The following is a 17,440-nucleotide window of genomic DNA, read 5'->3' as shown; positions in this document are numbered from 1 at the left end:
CAATCAAAAAATGTTTTTCTTTTTAAATTTTTGTGTTATTTTTATTAAAGAGAAACTAAGCTACCAGACTTTTCTTCGGTGAAACTCACAGACATTATCCAATACACTATGATGGTTTACCCAACTGCCTGCCCAGGAGACTGGGCTCCTTTAGGCAAGAAACCATGTTGAATCCCAGGGTTTAGTGCACTCAACAAAGGTAGCTAAAATTAATAAAGTAAAATAATTCCTTGCATGGATCTCAAATCTTCCTTGGCTTTTTGTTTTCTAAAGAAGTCTCAGAAATGGAAAAAGTCTTGGGGGCCTACCTGGAGAAGACCAGAAATATTTATGCAGGGTTGCTGCATACTGACTTCCAGGCAAGCACTGATATTCCACAGACCTGACAGTAAGTATTCCTGAATCCATGTCTCCATTCCCATATCTAAGCCTGATTCCCACACATTTTCCAAACTCTTATTGTCTATTCCCCATGGAGAGAGGATGCCTTTACATTGGCAGCCAGAGGGGATGGAGGGGATACATCCAAGTTACCTGGCAAGCATCGTAGGTCTCATTCTCGTATCCAGCACACAGCATATTTTTGGTAAGTCTTGGAAATTCCTTTAAACACTTCTCCCAGTCCATGATGGTCATGGGCACTTTCATCAGCTCTGTCTCCATAGGCTGTGTGAGACCTGACCCATAGAGAAGGCCCTTTAGAAAAGTCACTGGACAGGAGCCTCAGTGCCGATAATGCAGCTGACGTGCCCTAGACCAGCCAGCCCAGTGTCCCGCCAGCCACACATCCACCTTTTCTTCACATTTTCACAGACCCTCACTCTCCATGTCCTTCCAATAATCCCATGCAATTTACTCCAAATCACTCCACCACCCCAGGCTCTTCCAAACAAGTCCCCACCTACTTGAATTATCCCTCCCATTCAAAATCATATTCCTGTCTCCAAGAAGACTTCCATCTTCGCTCCAACAGCGCTACAGACTTGACTTCTTAGAACTGGCTTTCGATCGATTCTCAGCATAAGCCTGCCTCTTTAGCATATTTGCCTCTCGCTACTTTCTGTTATGTGAGTGTGACACCTCTAACACAGGGCTGCTGAAACTGCGTTTGCACTCCCAGTGAAAAAAGCTTTCAGGTCCCCCAGACAAAGCTAGGTTGGTTGAGAGACTTTACAGGGGGTTTGCCAAGGCCCTTCCTGGACTGCCAACTTCCAGGAATTTGTTTGGACTTCTCTCCATCTCATTAACTCCTACCACATGGAGATTTCAAAAGACTTCTCCGCACTGAGTGTTCTTTTTTTTTTTTTTTTTTTTGGAGTACGCGGGCCTCTCACTGCCGTGGCCTCTCCCGTTGCGGAGCACAGACTCCGGACGTGCAGGCTCAGTGGCCATGGCTCACGGGCCCAGCCACTCTGCAGCATGTGGGATCTTCCCGGACCGGGGCACAAACCTGCGTCCCCTGCATCGGCAGGCGGACTCTCAACCACTGCGCCACCAGGGAAGCCCCACCCTGAGTGTTCTTAATCGTGCAGGCACCCATCTGCCTCTCCTCACTTCTAAATTTTGAGTCGTGCCCAGAGCCCTGAATCAGTGTTACACCAGTTACCCTCTAGTTACCAAACTCCTGAAATACCTACCATCTCTTAGACCCCAGGTCGTTGCAAAGCATCCCTAAGGACCTGGAGTCTTGTTCAGGCCTGAGCTAGCGCTGTGCTATTCCCGTCCCTCCCCTACCAATTTTGGGAACAGTCCAGCAGGGCTTTCATAATCCCTTTATTCCCCTGGTCAGGTTCCTCTTATTTTGGCCAAGTAACAATGTAACAACAAGTAACAACAACAGACTCATTTCTAAGAATGGCTGGGCAACACTCCAGGACCTTCTAAAGTCTAGGCCAGGGCAGGCATCTTGAATGCCTGTAGGAACCAGGTGGGAAACATCAATGCGGGAATCAGGGAGATGTGAGACAGCAGAGAAGACGGCCCCCGGCCAACTGGAGGGTTTATAGTCAATGAAACAAACGAGACTGCCATGTGATGGCCGGATAGGACCACACCCAGGGATGGCCCACACCTGGCATCTCTGCCCGGGGCCTTGGGGGATGTTTCCTTCGCACTTGGAAGAGGCTGAGCTCAGGCCTCTGTGCGTTCCTGGTGTGCAGGGATTTGCTCCAATGCGAGCCCCTCTCCCCTCCCTCCTTCCTCAGCCCTCTCTCCTGTCACCCTCTCCCCTCCCCTTTAGGTCTACTGGCCCATCCTCAGACGCCCGTGATGTGGCTCCTCCCCCAGGTGCTCCCAAGAGATGCTGAGCCGTTACTTACCAGTTTGGGTCTGCCCCCATCCTGCCACCCAGCATTTGTGCCACCTGGAGAGGCCGGGCTCTGTGGGCATGCAGATGGGTTCTTTCAGTTCGCTGAATGTGATGGGTGTGTCCAACAGCAGCAAGGAGATATCATTGTCCATGTTGAGTTTTTGAAAGTCCTTGTGCAGAATTATGCTTCTGACCCCCTTTATTTCCAGGGATGGGCTGCTTAAGCTATTCGTTCCCAGCACGACTCTCAGTTCTGTTGGCCTGGTGGCGGAGAACCAGAGGCAGAGAAATAGGAGGGGAAGGAAAGTCACAAGGTGCACAGAATCTGCTGTGCCTGAAAACCCTAAATCCCACATAGCTGTAGGGGCCTTTTGGATTTGTCCTACTGGGGCTGTTGCTCAGAAGATGTGAGCATTTGAAAAAGATAAAGAAGGAGGGTGAAACAGCCACTGTGGCTGACCATAGCTCCATGGCTGCTCCAGAGTCATCCCAGAGATGTGAATGAGATACTCCCGCCTCACGGGGCAAAGACAGGACTTAGCTTTGGGCTCCCAAAGAGCCCATAAAAGACCACTTGGCACAGATCAAACTAGCCCTCACATAGGAAGGGATTATCACATCAATTTGTCTACCAGCAATTTAGAGACTCAGGAACAGAATTTTTTTGTTTGCAACATACACAACTGACCAAAGTTTAACATTCAGAATGTATAAAGAGAATCTACAAATTAAAAAAAAATTGTCAAAGCTCAGACTTTACAAAAGAGAAAATATACCAATAAACTTGCAAATATCAACTTAGCAGTAGTAAGAAAAATGCAAATTAAGACTACAATTATAATAGTATTTCATGCTTTTCACCAGAAAAGCAAAAATTAAAAATTCTGAAAAAGTAGCAAGCATTGGTGATGATTTTAACACTTATACACCGCTGGCGGGAATTTAAATGGGTGCAACCACTTTGGAAAATCATTTGGATTTTCTAATAAACTTGAAGATGCACAAGACCTATGATTCTATATCTTCTCTCCTAGGAATAAACTCTTGCACACATGCACCTGAAGGCCTATGCAAGAATCAGGAACAGAATTTAATCCAGACCTGCCGTTGATGAAGTGGAAAGACTCTTCAGTAGTAATTCAGGCCGAATGGTCAGGAACTTTCCAACAGCCAGTCCTTAAGTATCCCATGGGAGCAGATGTAACAAGTTTCCTTGGTTACCCCAGGGTGAAACTTTCCCCAGGTTTTTGATTAACCCTTTAAAGTTCATCTTTCTGTGTATCTTCAAACTTTCTCGAGGTGGTGGAGCGGAAAAGCACAAGTGCTGGAACCGGATTTAAATCCTGTTTCTGTCTACTAGGTGTGTACCTTGGGTGAGTCAGCTCATCTTATTGGACCTCAGTTTCCTTCTCTATAAAATAAGGATGTTCATTTTACCTGCCTCAGGGTTTCTGTAAGTTGGAATGAGTTAAAAGGGGATTATTCATTCTACCTGCCTCAGGGTTGTTTGTATGATTAAATAAGTTAATGCACATAGTTTCTTAGCAGGTCGCTGGCACATGATTAGGAATCAGTAAATGCTCTATTTTCCACCAGTCTCCTGGAGTGCAGAGAAAACTCTATAAGGAGGAGGGAAGTAGGTTGTCGGATGGCCCAGGAACCCAGACCTCCAGAATTAGGAGGATTTCCTCCTAGAAGGACTTGAATGTCCTAGGAGAGGTAGACAGACCAAGCCCTTTGGCTCCATCAAGACACAGATGTCCCTGCAGAGGACAGTTTGTGACCTCAGGGAAGCCGCAGTTACTGGTTCTGGGTGACAACAAAGAGGGCACAGTGGATCCGGCCTTGGGTTCACAGCCTCCTCCTCCCTAGGGTGTGTGGGGCTTCCCCAGGGAGGTGAGCACACTGTCAGAAGCAAGGGGATGGACTCGGTACTTACGAGATCTCAGAGTGAAAGCAGTGAGCCGCCGAGACAATCCACCACTCATTGATGATGGCGCCACCACAGAAATGTTCATTTCTTGCTTGAATACTCACCTGCCATGGAAACTCACCCACCTCAGCCTCCATCCCTCCTATGATTCTGGAATACTGAGCTCCTCCCTCAAAAACGGGTCTTTCACCGCATTCTGGTAGAATGGAAAAGAAAGGAAGGGAAACAATGCAACACTTAGTCAATATCCATAGAAGACCCAGAAGTAGCTATCATTATACCCATTCTAGAGATGGGGAAACTGAGGCTGGCTCAGTAAAGCACCCTTAGAAACATGAGTAAGCCAACAGATGCTTCACATCTGTTGGAACGTGTTCGGAAGTGTTGGCTCTGTCTCCTTTCCAGACAGGCAAGTCACTTTGCCGAGCTTGTTTCTGCTCTCATCTGAGAGAAATCAGAGGAAAATACTTGGCCAGGGCCAACCTGGAGTGACTGGCAGAATAATGCCTCTGCTGCCAAAAAATGTCCACATCCTAATGGACCACGCCCTGGAATTCGTGAATATGTTACCTTACAAGGCAAAGGGGACTTTGCAGATGGAAGTAAGGTTGCTAATCAGCTGACCTTAAAATGGGGAGATTGTCCTGGATAATCTGAGTGGACCCAATGTAATCACACGGGTCCTTAAAAGTGGTAGAGGGTAGCAGAAGAAGAGAGGTGTGACTGCAGAAGAAAGGCACTGAGAGATACAATATTGCTGGCTTTGAAGATGGAGGAAGGGGCCACAAGCCAAGGTATACGGATGATCTCTAGAAGCTGGAAAAGGCAAGTTAGCAGACTCTTCCCTAGAGCTTCCAATAGGAACGCAGTCCTGCTGACACCCTGATCTTAGCCCAGGGAGACCCATGTGGGAGTTCTGTCCTACAGAACTGTAGGATAAGAAGTTTGTGCTGTTTAAGCCACTAGGTTTGTGGTAGTTTGTTACAGCAGCAAGAGGAAACTAATACACACAGGAAACCAGAAGGGTGGCCCAGAGAGGGCCTGAACCTACAGGAAGCCCTGAGCTCTTCTAGGTTAGAACATTCTGTTCCAGGCAGAGCAGCTCTGTTTCCTGGAAGGCTGAGAACAAAGACTGCAGCTGCCTGTTTGGAAGAGAAACCTGCCTTCTGGACCAAGTCCAGATCCAACCCCTCACCCCAAGGAGGAGGAGACACTCTTAGTATTTTCTGACTTGAATGTGGTCTTGTTCTGGAACAAACAATGAGCTTGATTCTATAGAGCCCAAGACCCCCTCCTCTCTCTTTCTAGAGGATACTTTTCCAAATACCCATTCAACAGAGGTTTTGACGACTTTGTAGTATGTGTTGGAGGGACCCAGTGGTGGTTATTTTTAGTTAAAAAAAAGAAAATGGAGTGAAAATGTATCAATATGTGTCAATAGCCTTCAGCTGTCAGTAACATATAGAGGCTCTTTCCAGGACTTCTGGGTCTGCACTTCCTCCTTTATTTAGCAAACACATATAGTCTTACTATGTGTCTGGACACCATTATATGCTCTGGAGTCCCAAAGCCTGAGTCTGAATTCTGGCTCTGTTGCTTATCTGCTGAATGATTTCAGGTAAATGACTTATTCTTGTTTATCATCCCTTTCTTTATTCCCCAAATAGGCAGAAGATAATACTTAGGCTACAGAACAGATGCACAGATGTACAGAACAGATAACGGGTGTTGAAGTGCCCAACACAGAGTAAACCTTCAAGCCATGTTAGCTGTCAGAATTTCTCATGTCACCTTGCACCAAGGGCCCCCTTTCCTTGGTCTTGAGAACAACCTACATCACCAGCGTGGAACCGTGTAGACATATAGACTACCGCTGGAACACAAAGCCCTAAGCAGTGACGGAGGCAGTGCCAGAACGGTAAGCAGAGATGCGAGCCATCGGGGGCACTTGGACCTGCTTGCAGAGAGGCCAGCTTTGCCGATTCTCTGCCCACACCACGCACCAGCCCCCATTCACTCCGTGCAGCCAAGCCCGGGCCGGAATGAGGGAAGCCGGGGACATGGGCTGCGTTCTTTCCATGAGGCCAAGCGCAGGGAGGGAAATGCGGACCCTGGAGTCACACTGGGGCCACTCCCGGCTCTCCCGTTTCCCTGCTGCGAGGCTCTGGACCAATCCTCAACCTCCCTGAGGCTCGGAGTTCCTTACTCACGTGTGGGGCTAAGAGCGGAGAGCCCACTGGGGTAATGTGGGCATCTAACGGGGGAAAGTACCTGACCCATAACAGCTTCCTTTCCACTTCAGCCACCTGCTACCACCACCCCCCACCCAAGAGAGAGAAACAACCTGTCAGGAGCTGCGAGCAGCTGCCCGTGGAGCACAGCAGGCACCCCCGGCCCACCTCCACCCCACCTCTCATGCACATGGGTGTCCTGGGCATCTGCTCAGCATCTGAGTCCCAGGACCGATGCTCAGCTCATTCTGGGCCCGAGCTTCTCAGCGCTCCACTATTCATTCAAGGATAAAGTCTCAGGTTTCAAAACCAAAACTTAAGGTCAGACAGGTTGAACTTGGGGCTGGGGCAGGAGAAGGGGTAAGGGAAGTGGTTTCCAGGGGGGGTGTAGGGGGAACAGGAAGCCACTGCTCCCGTGAACCAGACTCTTAGTGGCCCATTAGCTGATTTGTGGGATCATCCAGGCTCTGTCCCTGGGCCCCTCAGGCTCAGCCCTGGTGGGATGGACGGGAGAGAGCTGGGCCAGGGTTGCACCCAGCCCCGCCTGGGGAGCCGCTCAGGCCCGGGCAGGCGTCCACTTACCCAGATGTGCGTCCCTGGCCTGGGGCATGAGCAGCAAAAGGGACCACAGGAGCATGGCCCTGGGCATGACTGTTGGCCTGGGGCAGAGGGGAATGACTCTGACGGGGCCTCCCCGTTACAGCCAGCCCTGCCGGTGATGTCACAGTGGGCTGCGGGTCTGAGTCATGCAGGCTTCTCTTCTGGCTGTTCTGCTCCTGAGATGGGCCTCATCCTTGACGCCTCCTTGGCTGAGCTTCCCTTCCCGACCTGGGCATGGCCTGCGCTTCACGAGTCCTCAGTGGGCAACTTGCTGCGGCCCCCTCACACCGTGTGCTCCTTAAGGCTCAGATGCCTCCTCTTCCACAGGGTCTGTTCTGTCAGGGGTCCCCTGTGAATGTGCGCAGAAGGCCTGCGCGAGGCGCTGCCGGCTGGGATCCTTGGGAACAGGGAGGTGGTCCAGGAGGCCCGGAGGCCTGCGCAGCCTGAATGGCCATCGGGCCAGGTGCCAGGTTCTCTGCTCAGGCTTCTGATCTGGGCCGCAGGCACGGACCCGAAGGCTGGGTTCAGAGGCCCTGGTCTCCCCTCCATACTCAGCCCAGCAGGCAACAATCCCTGCTCCCCCTTTCTGGGTTTATTCCACGTGGCCCCCAAATCTCCAGATAGGCCCCTGTCCATTTCTAAGGATGGAAAGGTCAGACTCAGAGATGGAAGTGCCCGGCCCAAGTCTTCCCCTTATGTCAGTGGCTTAGCCATGGCATCTGGACCTTACGATTTGGGTTTTTTTTGGATGCTTTTAGTGCACAGACTTGGGTGGACTCTACCCAAGCATCCTTAGTAACGCCTTCCTGGCCACTGGCCAGGCCCAATGGTTAGAAGTGAATCATGTGCTAATTCAGCTCCTAAAGTGACCACTGGGCATTTTCTAGACTTGCTTTGTCTCCTCTGCCCAGCCTCACGACCTCGGTTTTCTCCTCTGCAGAAAAGGAAGAATAATGCTCACAGTAAAGTTGTTGTGAAGCTCAAGACAAGATCATATGATTTGGGTGGTGGGCCCTCTTTACTACACCAAGGCTGTGGCTCCAGCTACCTTCTGGGAGGAGAAATTCCAGGATGTGTGACTTACTTTTTCTCCAAGATCGGGAGAAAGCAACATCCAGGTGTTCACCCTGAGTGGTAGGCCGAGGCCTGGTGTGCAGCTTTCCTTACCTGTTCTGAATAATACCTCGTGGGCCTTGGCCTTGATCAAGGGCTAAGCCTTTCTTTACTGGCATAGGGAAATGTCCCAAAGCACACTGCATCACCTGGCCCCGGTCTTGCCCCGGGAAGCTCTGAGTTTTCCCTCTGCTCTTCCTTTGGACTCAGCGCTCTCCCGCCCTTGGACATGTTACCCACACCCTGAATGCTGGCGGCTTTCTTTTTCTTTCTTTTTTTTTTGTGGTACGCCGGCCTCTCACTGTTGTGGCCTCTCCTGTTGCGGAGCACAGGCTCCGGACGCGCAGGCTCAGCGGCCATGGCTCACGGGCCCAGCCACTCCGCGACATGTGGGATCTTCCCGGACCGGGGCACGAACCCTTGTCCCCTGCATCGGCAGGCAGACTCTCAACCACTGCACCACCATGGAAGCCCCCCTGGGCTGTTTTATAATTGCATCTCCCCAACTGTTTACCATCGGATGAAGCTCATGTAGATCACCATCCTGAGATAACTCTGAGACAGTGATTCCCCAACCAAGCATAGTCATCAATTACTCTGATCCTTTCCCAAGGCACCAGGCTGGCCAGACAAGGATGTGGGAGTGGGATGAGGAGAAGGCCAGAAGCTCCTCTAGGGTCAAGGTTGTTTCCTTCCTACAAGATGGCACTTATAGGTGTGCCGTCTTCCTGGTTTCTCCATTGGCCTGGAAGAGACTGATTCAGAAGTGGGGCTGTTCTGAACCTCTGCACAGGAGCAAAGCATGGCTATGAAGAGGTGGTAGGGTCAAGGAGAAAGGTCATTCCAGGTTCACCTGGCAGGGGCTGGGGTGAGGGTTTGGTAGGCTGCTTCCAGAGGGAGTGAGCTTCCCAAAAGGAAGTAGAAATATAAGCAGAAATGAAGGAACCACTTATTGGAGATGCTAGAGAGGAGATTGAGTGGGTGTTGCATTACATCACCTCTAAGGCCTTCCTACTCTGTGAGTCTGTGACTTGCTGAGCATTTGCATCCTTCCAGGGCCTCCTCCCTCATCATTTGTGGGCCCGTCACTCTCAGTGGTTGGTGCAGTGCTCATTCTCACTCTAGCTTCCTCACTTTGCCGATCAAAATGATAACTTAGGGCTTCCCTGGTGGCGCAGTGGTTGAGAGTCCGCCTGCCGATGCAGGGGACACAGGTTCGTGCCCCGGTCCGGGAAGATCCCACATGCCGCGGAGCGGCTAGGCCCGTGAGCCATGGCCACTGAGCCTGCGCGTCTGGAGCCTGTGCTCCGCAACGGGAGAGGACACAGCAGTGAGAGGCCTGCGTACCACACACACACACAAAAAGATAACTTAAACATGTACCTGCAGAAGCTGAGAGTGGTGCAGATTAACTGGAGAGAATGCAGCCAGAGGGTAGACCAGTTCTCCAGGAACATGCTTTGTGCCTGGAAAGTACTGGGCACCAAAGGCAGTTGCCAGGTACTCAGCCGCTGCTTCAGCCCCATCCTCCACACGCCCCACCATGTTCTGGGTTCCCAGAGGAGGGAAGGCCCTAGCCCATGCCACCAGGACCCTCTTACTCTGCCCTCTTGTTAGAAGTACTGTTGATTGCTCCAGACTGTTCCTTCTCCCTTTTCTCATTCTCAGGGAGACAGTGGGGCACCTATGGTCTGTACTATCTATATGGAAACCAGAGGATCTTCCAAGTGGGTATCTTCAGTTGGGGCATAAGATATGGCTTCAGGGGGAGGCCTGGTATGTTTGTGTCTGTGGCTCAATTTCTTCCATGGATCCAGGAAGAGACAGAAAAGGAGGGGAAAGCCTACATCATCTCAGGAGCCCAGAGAAGGTCCGTGCCTCGTGTTCTGCAGTACCCCTTATGGTTAGGCTTGGGGTCTCAAATGCTGCTTACCACCATGTTTACTGGTGATAAAGCAGGTCACTAAGCTTTGGACCCACACTTTCTTCTCCTCCTCCTTCTCCCTTCTCCCTGCCCATCCTTACACAAGCATTTAATGGAGCATCGACTATAGGTTAGCCCCTATGCTAGACCTTGGAAGATAGACATGGACTCAGTTCTCCATGAGAACTAAAAAGAGACAATGGCCTTTGACAAGGAGGTCAAGAAGGCTTTAGGACAGTGTTGGAAAACCAACCTCAAGAAATCACTTCCTGTTTCTGGGCCTTGGTTTCTCTATCTATGAAGAAGGAGATATGGTCAGATGAGTCCTAAGCTCCTTCATCACTCTGACATTCTGCATAACTTCTATTACTTTCTCTCATGGTACACAATATTACCTAGCTAACAATGGGCTTTAATTCCATCAGCTCAGTGCTTAACGGGGACCCAAACACAGGGAGCTCCATTTCCCATTACAAATGCCTTAATCTCCTGGGCTATTCAGGAAAGAAAGTCTATGGTAGACTTAGGATCAGGAGTTTCTTGTCCTGTGTGGAGTTGAAAGTAGGGAGATTATGACTTGGGACTTAGAGACCACCCTTTTCTTTCCCTCCCCTTAATAGATCCAAACAAAGTTAGGGCAAAATGGTGGCTTGGATGCAACATCTGCCCTTTCGTACCTGTGGATAACTGAATGAGGGTCACTGTTGAGTGGCCAAAGCCATGACTCATCAAGTAAGAAAGGATAAAAATCCAAGGACAAGAAAGTAAGCAGGTCCTTTCACTGAGAGGAACCAGAAGAGTTTATGTGGCCAGACTGAAATACAAAGGATATGAATTTGTTTCCAGAAAACTGTGAGGCAACTATTAAATATAGAATGGATAAACAACAGGGTCCTAATGTATAGCCAAGGGAACTATACTCATCATCCTGTGATAAACCATAATGGAAAAGAATATGAAAAAGAATGCATATATCTGTATAACAAATCACTTTGCTGTACAGCAGAAATGTATACACCATTGTAAGTCAACTATACTTTAATTAAAAAAAAGATTATGTCCCCATGTTAGATATTGACATTGTGTGGAGTGATTGGCAAGCCAGAATAGGAGAGTTCTAGACTGTTATGAATCTGAAGCAATCTGCCTTCTGCAGCAGAGAATTCCGATTTGTAAAACAATTCCTGCTGTGCCACAGAGTCCTAGTAAAGAGTGAGCACCTGGTCATGGGACACCAAGTAACTATGTGACCTGGAGCTACCCTTCATCACCCACCAAGTCACATGGTGTGACAGGCCACCAACACTCTAGCTTCTGATGGAAATTTAGGATTGGGCTCAAGCAAGTCTAAGTGAGTTGTATGAACACATTGCCCCCACATCACCTACATCTGCTGCCACAAAGCTTCTCTCTTAGCTTATAACTTGACTTAACAAGAGGCTCTGTGCCAGCTGATAGAGGAAAAATCCTCAGTCCTGGTGCTGCTCAAGGTTCGCACTGCATGATGTGGTGCAGGGAAATACCTCTGCGGGCAGAGCTTCGAATGGTGCACTTGATCATCTCATTTCTAGGAAGACATAGGTAGTGGGAGGTAAGGCCTCTTGGGCAGCGATGAATAGGTTGGCTGGTTGGTCAAGGGCTTGGAAGGAGAGAGACTGGAAGATTGAAAATAAGAAGGTCTATAGGGAAGAGGCATGTGGATGGAGCTGAGAAGAGACCTCTGTGCTTTGCATCAATGCCCATTAGAAAGCACTCACTGCAGGGGAGGTTCGAAGCAATGAGGAAGATCAATACTCACAATGGTGGCCTGTGTAAGCCACAGCAAGACATTGATCCTACCTCATGGCCTGGTACACACGTGCACACACACACACACACACATACACACGGAGCTAAAGTTTCATGAAACAATACATGTCCTTCCTTCCTACGTGCTAATTACAACCCACTAAATTGATATTGTGACTCAATAATAGGATGTGAAATGTGAGTCGTCATTTGAAAAATACTGACGGAAATCAATCCTACCCTTCACTTTACTTTAAGGGTACTGAGCTCTACAGAAGGCAAGGTTTTGCTAAAGGTTATTAACAGATCCAGGACTAAAATTCATATTTCTGACTCTCAGATCAATTTATTTTCTGTTTTTTAGTAAACATCTATGAAGGCTAAAAGTCAACAAGTATCCTTTAAAATGCATAGCTGAGCCTTCAGGAAAGGAAATGTTTAGGGAATCAAAATCAAAACAGAAGTAAGAGTCCAGAGTTGTTATGCAGACTAAAAAGCCAACAAGAGGTATAAATCCAGGCTCTTGGGTTTTAATGGACATGTAGTGCAGTGGTCTCCAACCTTTTTGGCACCAGGGACCGGTTTTGTGGAAGACAATTTTTCCACGGACTGGAGGGGGTATGGTTTTGGGATCATTCAACTGCATTACATTTATTGTGCACTTTATTTCTATTATCACATTGTACTATATAATGAAATAATTGTACATCTCACCATAATGCAGAATCAGTGGGAGCCCTGAGTTTGTTTTCACTGGCCACTCACTGATAGGTTTTTTAAATTAAAAAAAAATTTTAATTTTTGGCTGCGTTGGACCTTCGTTGCTGTGCGCGGGCTTTCTCTGGTTGCAGCAAGCAGGGTCTACTCTTCGTTGCAGTGCACAGGCTTCTCATTGCAGTGGCTTCTCTTGCTGCAGAGCACAGGGTCTAGGCATGTGGGCTTCAGTAGTTGTGGTTCGCGGGCTCTAGAGCACAGGCTCAGTAGTTGTGGCGCATGAGCTTAGTTGCTCTGAGGCATGTGGGATCTTCCCAGACCAGGGCTCGAACCCATGTTTCCTGCATTGGCAGGCGGATTCTTAACCACTGCGCCACCAGGGAAGTCAACTGATAGAGTTTTTTTGCGGTACGCGGACCTCTCACTGTTGTGGCCTCTCCCGTTGCGGAGCACAGGCTCCGGACATGCAGGCTCAGCGGCCATGGCTCACGGGCCCAGCCGCTCCACGGCATGTGGGATCCTCCCGGACTGGGGCACGAACCGGCATCCCCTGCATCGGCAGGCGGACTCTCAACCACTGCGCCACCAGGGGAGCCCCTATTTATACCATTTTTAATCTTAAATACCTTACCATAACTTACAGAAAGAAATGAAGAGGAGAAAAGAGGAAGAACATTTGAAGTATTTATGAGCTCTTTTCATCTTGCAAAGCAAAATGCACAGTGAATGGTGAGATTATCTTACAGAAAAACCCGAAGGAGCATTTTGGCGAGCCCAATAGATGGTTGAAGGGAAAGTTCAGATAAGAGAGTTAAAGAGGTTCTGGGTAAAGTTAGCAGACAGAAACTCTTACCATAAGAGCCGGCTTAGTTAAAGGGCTGCTCCTCCAGTTTTCCAGTGATTTTATAAACAGAAGTCAGGGACCTCTACTAGTTTTCGGGCCCCATCACTGCGGCTCTGACCCAAGGCCAGGAGGCCAGGGCTGCAGCCAGTGGTTGGGAAGGAGAAGGAAACCTGGCTCCCTCTCTCCCTGCCCAGCTGTCCTGCAGCCCTCAAACTGGTGACCAGCAGGGAACCGAGAGGCCACTGTAAACACTCACTTCTACTGGAGACTGGCTTCAGCTGCCACTGCTACTGCCTCCTGCCTTTCTGCATCTCAAATATTAGCAAGTGCATCTCACTGGACCGAAAGTCACCTGCATAAGGCCAGTGCAATTCAGAGACTTCCAGATCTTATGACACAGAAAAATGGGGATTCAGCATTCAGGGAAATGGGTTTTGAGTGATACTAGACACTATCTAGCAAACCCACACCATGTTGGCTTCTCAGCATACACACACACAAACTTCTATCATATTGAACATTCTAGAAAGAAAGAACAGTAACAACAGCACGCTCCTGCCAAACAAGTACAAATATCCTTCATACAAACAAAAACACTCTGATTCTCTTCCCCAAAGTGGGAACCAAAGTCTCATAAATGACAATACCCATCTCCGGGTGATAATCATTTCTCTTTCAGTTCTATCACATTCCACCTTTATATCTTTGTGTCACTTTGGGTCCTCCAAGAGGCAGACACCAAGGCATAATTATATGTGAAAGGAACTTACTGAGGGAAATGCCTGGGACGGAGAGGGCAGGGGAGTGGCATTAGGCAGGGCGTCTCCAGACCCCAGTGCAGGTCTGAGAAAGTCTCCATCAGGTCGATGGGATCTCCTGGCAGATTGCCACAGTGGGTAGTAATGGACCCACTCCTGTACCTTCAGCCACTCTCAGACATTGGCTGAATGCAGCCCAGGAGAAGGGTGGTCTTGGCCTGACTGCTGCCGTCAGCTACGCTCCTTGCAACAGGTTCTCTAAAGCAGATGTGAATCGTGCACCTCCATGGCAACCACAGTCTTATATCCTGAAGACCAAATAATAAATTTAACCACCAGCAACACATGAAAAAGTGTTGAACCAAATACACAACAAAGCAAACATGAAGATCTGGATAGCTACTATAGTTCTCAAGTCTACAGCTGATTCTGAGGTTGGTATTTGTACATTCCTTCTTCCAACTTGAATGAAGCTCAGCTGGTTGTGGTTCTTTACTTGGTGGGGTGACCCAAACTTTCAGTTTTGAGCTCTTGGTGGTTTGCCTAGATTGGGTTATTATACTTTTCCATTAATTTCTCCCTATGGACAATGAAATACTAACAGCATCCCCAGAGGATTGCATGGACCGCCCCCCCAGACATATTCCTCCTTGTCCAAACTCTATTTGCAGCATAGCTGTAGTCTCTCGATAATAAGTGTCAATCAGGGACTTCCCTGGTGGTCCAGTGGTAAAGAATCTGCCTTACAATGCAGGGGACACGGGTTCGATCCCTTGTCAGGGAACTAAAGATCCCACATGATGCAGGACAACTAAGCCTGTGCGCCACAACTAATGAGCTCACATGCCTTAACTAGAGCCCGCGTGCCACAAACTACAGAGCCCATGTGCCCTGGAGACTGTGCGCCACAACTAGAGTGAAGCCCGCACACCACAACGAAGAGCCCGTGCGCCACAACGAAAGATCCTGCATGCCGCAACTAAGACCCAATGCAGCCAAAAATTAAATAAATAAATAATGTCTTAAAAAAAATAAAAAGCATCAATCATCTCAGTCAACACATTAACTCCTTCTTTGCCTTTTAGTTCAACGGCTTGATGAGCTCCAAGCAGCCAGGATGCAGTCTCAACTCTCAGGTCGATAGATCCATTGTGTTTCTTGATAAATGCATTCCTCCCTTGGGAACTAAGACTTGTAAACCTTCACAGCTCAAAGTTGTGTTAAGAAGCAAAATATTTTTAGAGCGGATCATTAGGTGAATAGTAATTGGAACCAATTAGTATTCCAGTTGCGTTTCTAACCCTTGATTTACAAACCCATGTTTTCTGGTCATGGGAGAAGCAGCACCATATATTGAATACTGGCCCTTGAGATGCACCATACTTTGTAAAAGAGCACTTCAACCTCGGAAGTTGTTAGATCTCAATAGGCTCAGTTACAGAAACTTCAGTAGGCCATTCCTCTTTTCTGGCAGGTGCGCTCCTTCCGGGTGCTGGGATACATGGTAAGAGCAGTGAATCCCACGGGCACAAACATGTTGCCTCGCTTCTGTTGCATTATAGCCAGTTGATCAGAAGTTGTGCCCAGTGGAAAACCATATGATGAGTAACTAGGCATTTAGTGGGGTGGCAGAAGCTTTGTGAGCAAGGAAGACACATCCATATACAGAATAAATGCCTATTTCTATGATGAAAAATGACTGCTTACTCCACAAGGGAAGAAGTCAAGTGTAATCAACCTTCCACAAGATAGGTTACATGTTACATCATCCTCAGCCTACAGACGATGGCCACAACAGGGTCTTTCAAGGACGCTGATGCTCCTTATGGAAATGTACTTTTCAATGCCTAATTTAACATGGTGTCCTCAGGACTCATTTAAGGGATGGAGTTAGGGGATGGGTGAACAGGTCACACTTAATACATCCATTCTGACATTCCTATCCAAGATTTTGTATTCCTTCTTTTATGTTCTACAAAAGAATTCCATTTAATGTAGGCCATTTATATTTGTCCAGGGTTTTAGTCTGTCAACTAAACAAACAGAGCCATTTCTAGCTGCTCCAGATAATTCATTTGAACACAGATTTTCTCTTAAGTGCACCCAAATTGATAAATTTGGCCAAATCACATTTTACTTTATCCTTTGCTTAACTCCCTTAGAATCTCTTCTCCCACATAATCCTCCAGTGTCTACAAACATGCATTAGCAGGATGTTGCAGTTCTTCTAATGTGTATAATATCTTCTGCCAGGTCAGATGAACTGATCCCCTATGAAGTCTATTGTGATGGCTCTACTTATGGTTCTGACTGCCCTGAGAGGTGGTAGGCATGGGTTATGGGGAGAATCAGCATCCCCTGTATTTCAGTTAAGTCATTACAAAGTCTTCATGGAAAAGGAGATTAGCCTTCCCAGAAAGGCGTAGAAGGGCTGCTTCTGATAGGAACAGAAGCTCAGTGGGATTTGAGGTTTTATTTTATTTTATTTATTTTTGGCCACTCCGTGCAGCATGTGGGGATCTTAGTTCCCCGACCAGGGATCGAACTTGCACCCCCTGCCTTGGAAGGCGAAGTCCCAACCACTGGACCGCCAGGGAAGTCCCGGGATTTGAGGTTTTAAAGTACACTAATTCATCTTAATCCATCCAAATATTCCATTGCAATTTTCTTGGTCACCTTCTTTTCCAATTAATCACCTTTCATGTAAGCACCTAAAGAAGTCATGAATTCAAGTTATGTTGTCATTCTGCTACCTGCAGGAAGAACTCTGGGCCTGATTTTTGATACAGTAGATGAGAGATTCTTTTAGGGCCGTTGTAGAAACTTCTCTGGGCCTTAGATGATGCCTTTGGGTTGAAAATGTAAAACTCCAGTATTATTGTTGCTGTTTTTCTGGTCAACTTTCCATTGCATTCGGTGACAGTAGCCCTTGTACTTATCTCTTCCACCAGAAAATTCTATTGCAAAAACCACTTGTTCTCCTTGAATAGGATTCCAAGAACGACAGGTAATAATTTGAGAGACTGTTTTGACACTGCATACCCTGCACTCCCAGAATCGCATTTTCCACCAGTGACGAGGTCATTACTGCCTTCAAATCAAATCAAGCCTGACAAGAAATCTTCGATTCCCATCTTTGCAGGTGTATTTCCTGAAACCACTTTCAATACCAAATAACTGTATCAGTCAGGATTCTATCAGGAAAATAGAAAATACTCTATGTATCT

At 48.0% G+C, this 17,440-nt stretch overlaps 1 protein-coding gene across 1 annotated transcript in view; it reads right to left on the bottom strand.

The window, feature by feature from the left end:
- PRSS55 (serine protease 55) overlaps positions 1–17,440 on the bottom strand; it is a gene marked incomplete at both ends in the record, with an annotated part of 32,040 nt that overhangs the window by 5,844 nt on the left and 8,756 nt on the right. Inside the window, 3 exons of the mRNA XM_079706537.1 lie at positions 535–677; positions 2,319–2,569; positions 4,248–4,437. Coding sequence (XP_079562663.1) covers positions 535–677; positions 2,319–2,569; positions 4,248–4,437 — 584 coding nt within the window. The remainder of the gene's footprint in view (positions 1–534; positions 678–2,318; positions 2,570–4,247; positions 4,438–17,440) is intronic.

The sequence above is a fragment of the Hyperoodon ampullatus genome (genome assembly GCF_949752795.1).
Source record: "Hyperoodon ampullatus genome assembly, chromosome: 6".
Taxonomy (NCBI): domain Eukaryota; kingdom Metazoa; phylum Chordata; class Mammalia; order Artiodactyla; family Ziphiidae; genus Hyperoodon; species Hyperoodon ampullatus.
The sequence above is the reverse complement of the archived record's forward strand: the minus strand, read 5'-3'. Positions and strand labels throughout refer to the sequence as shown.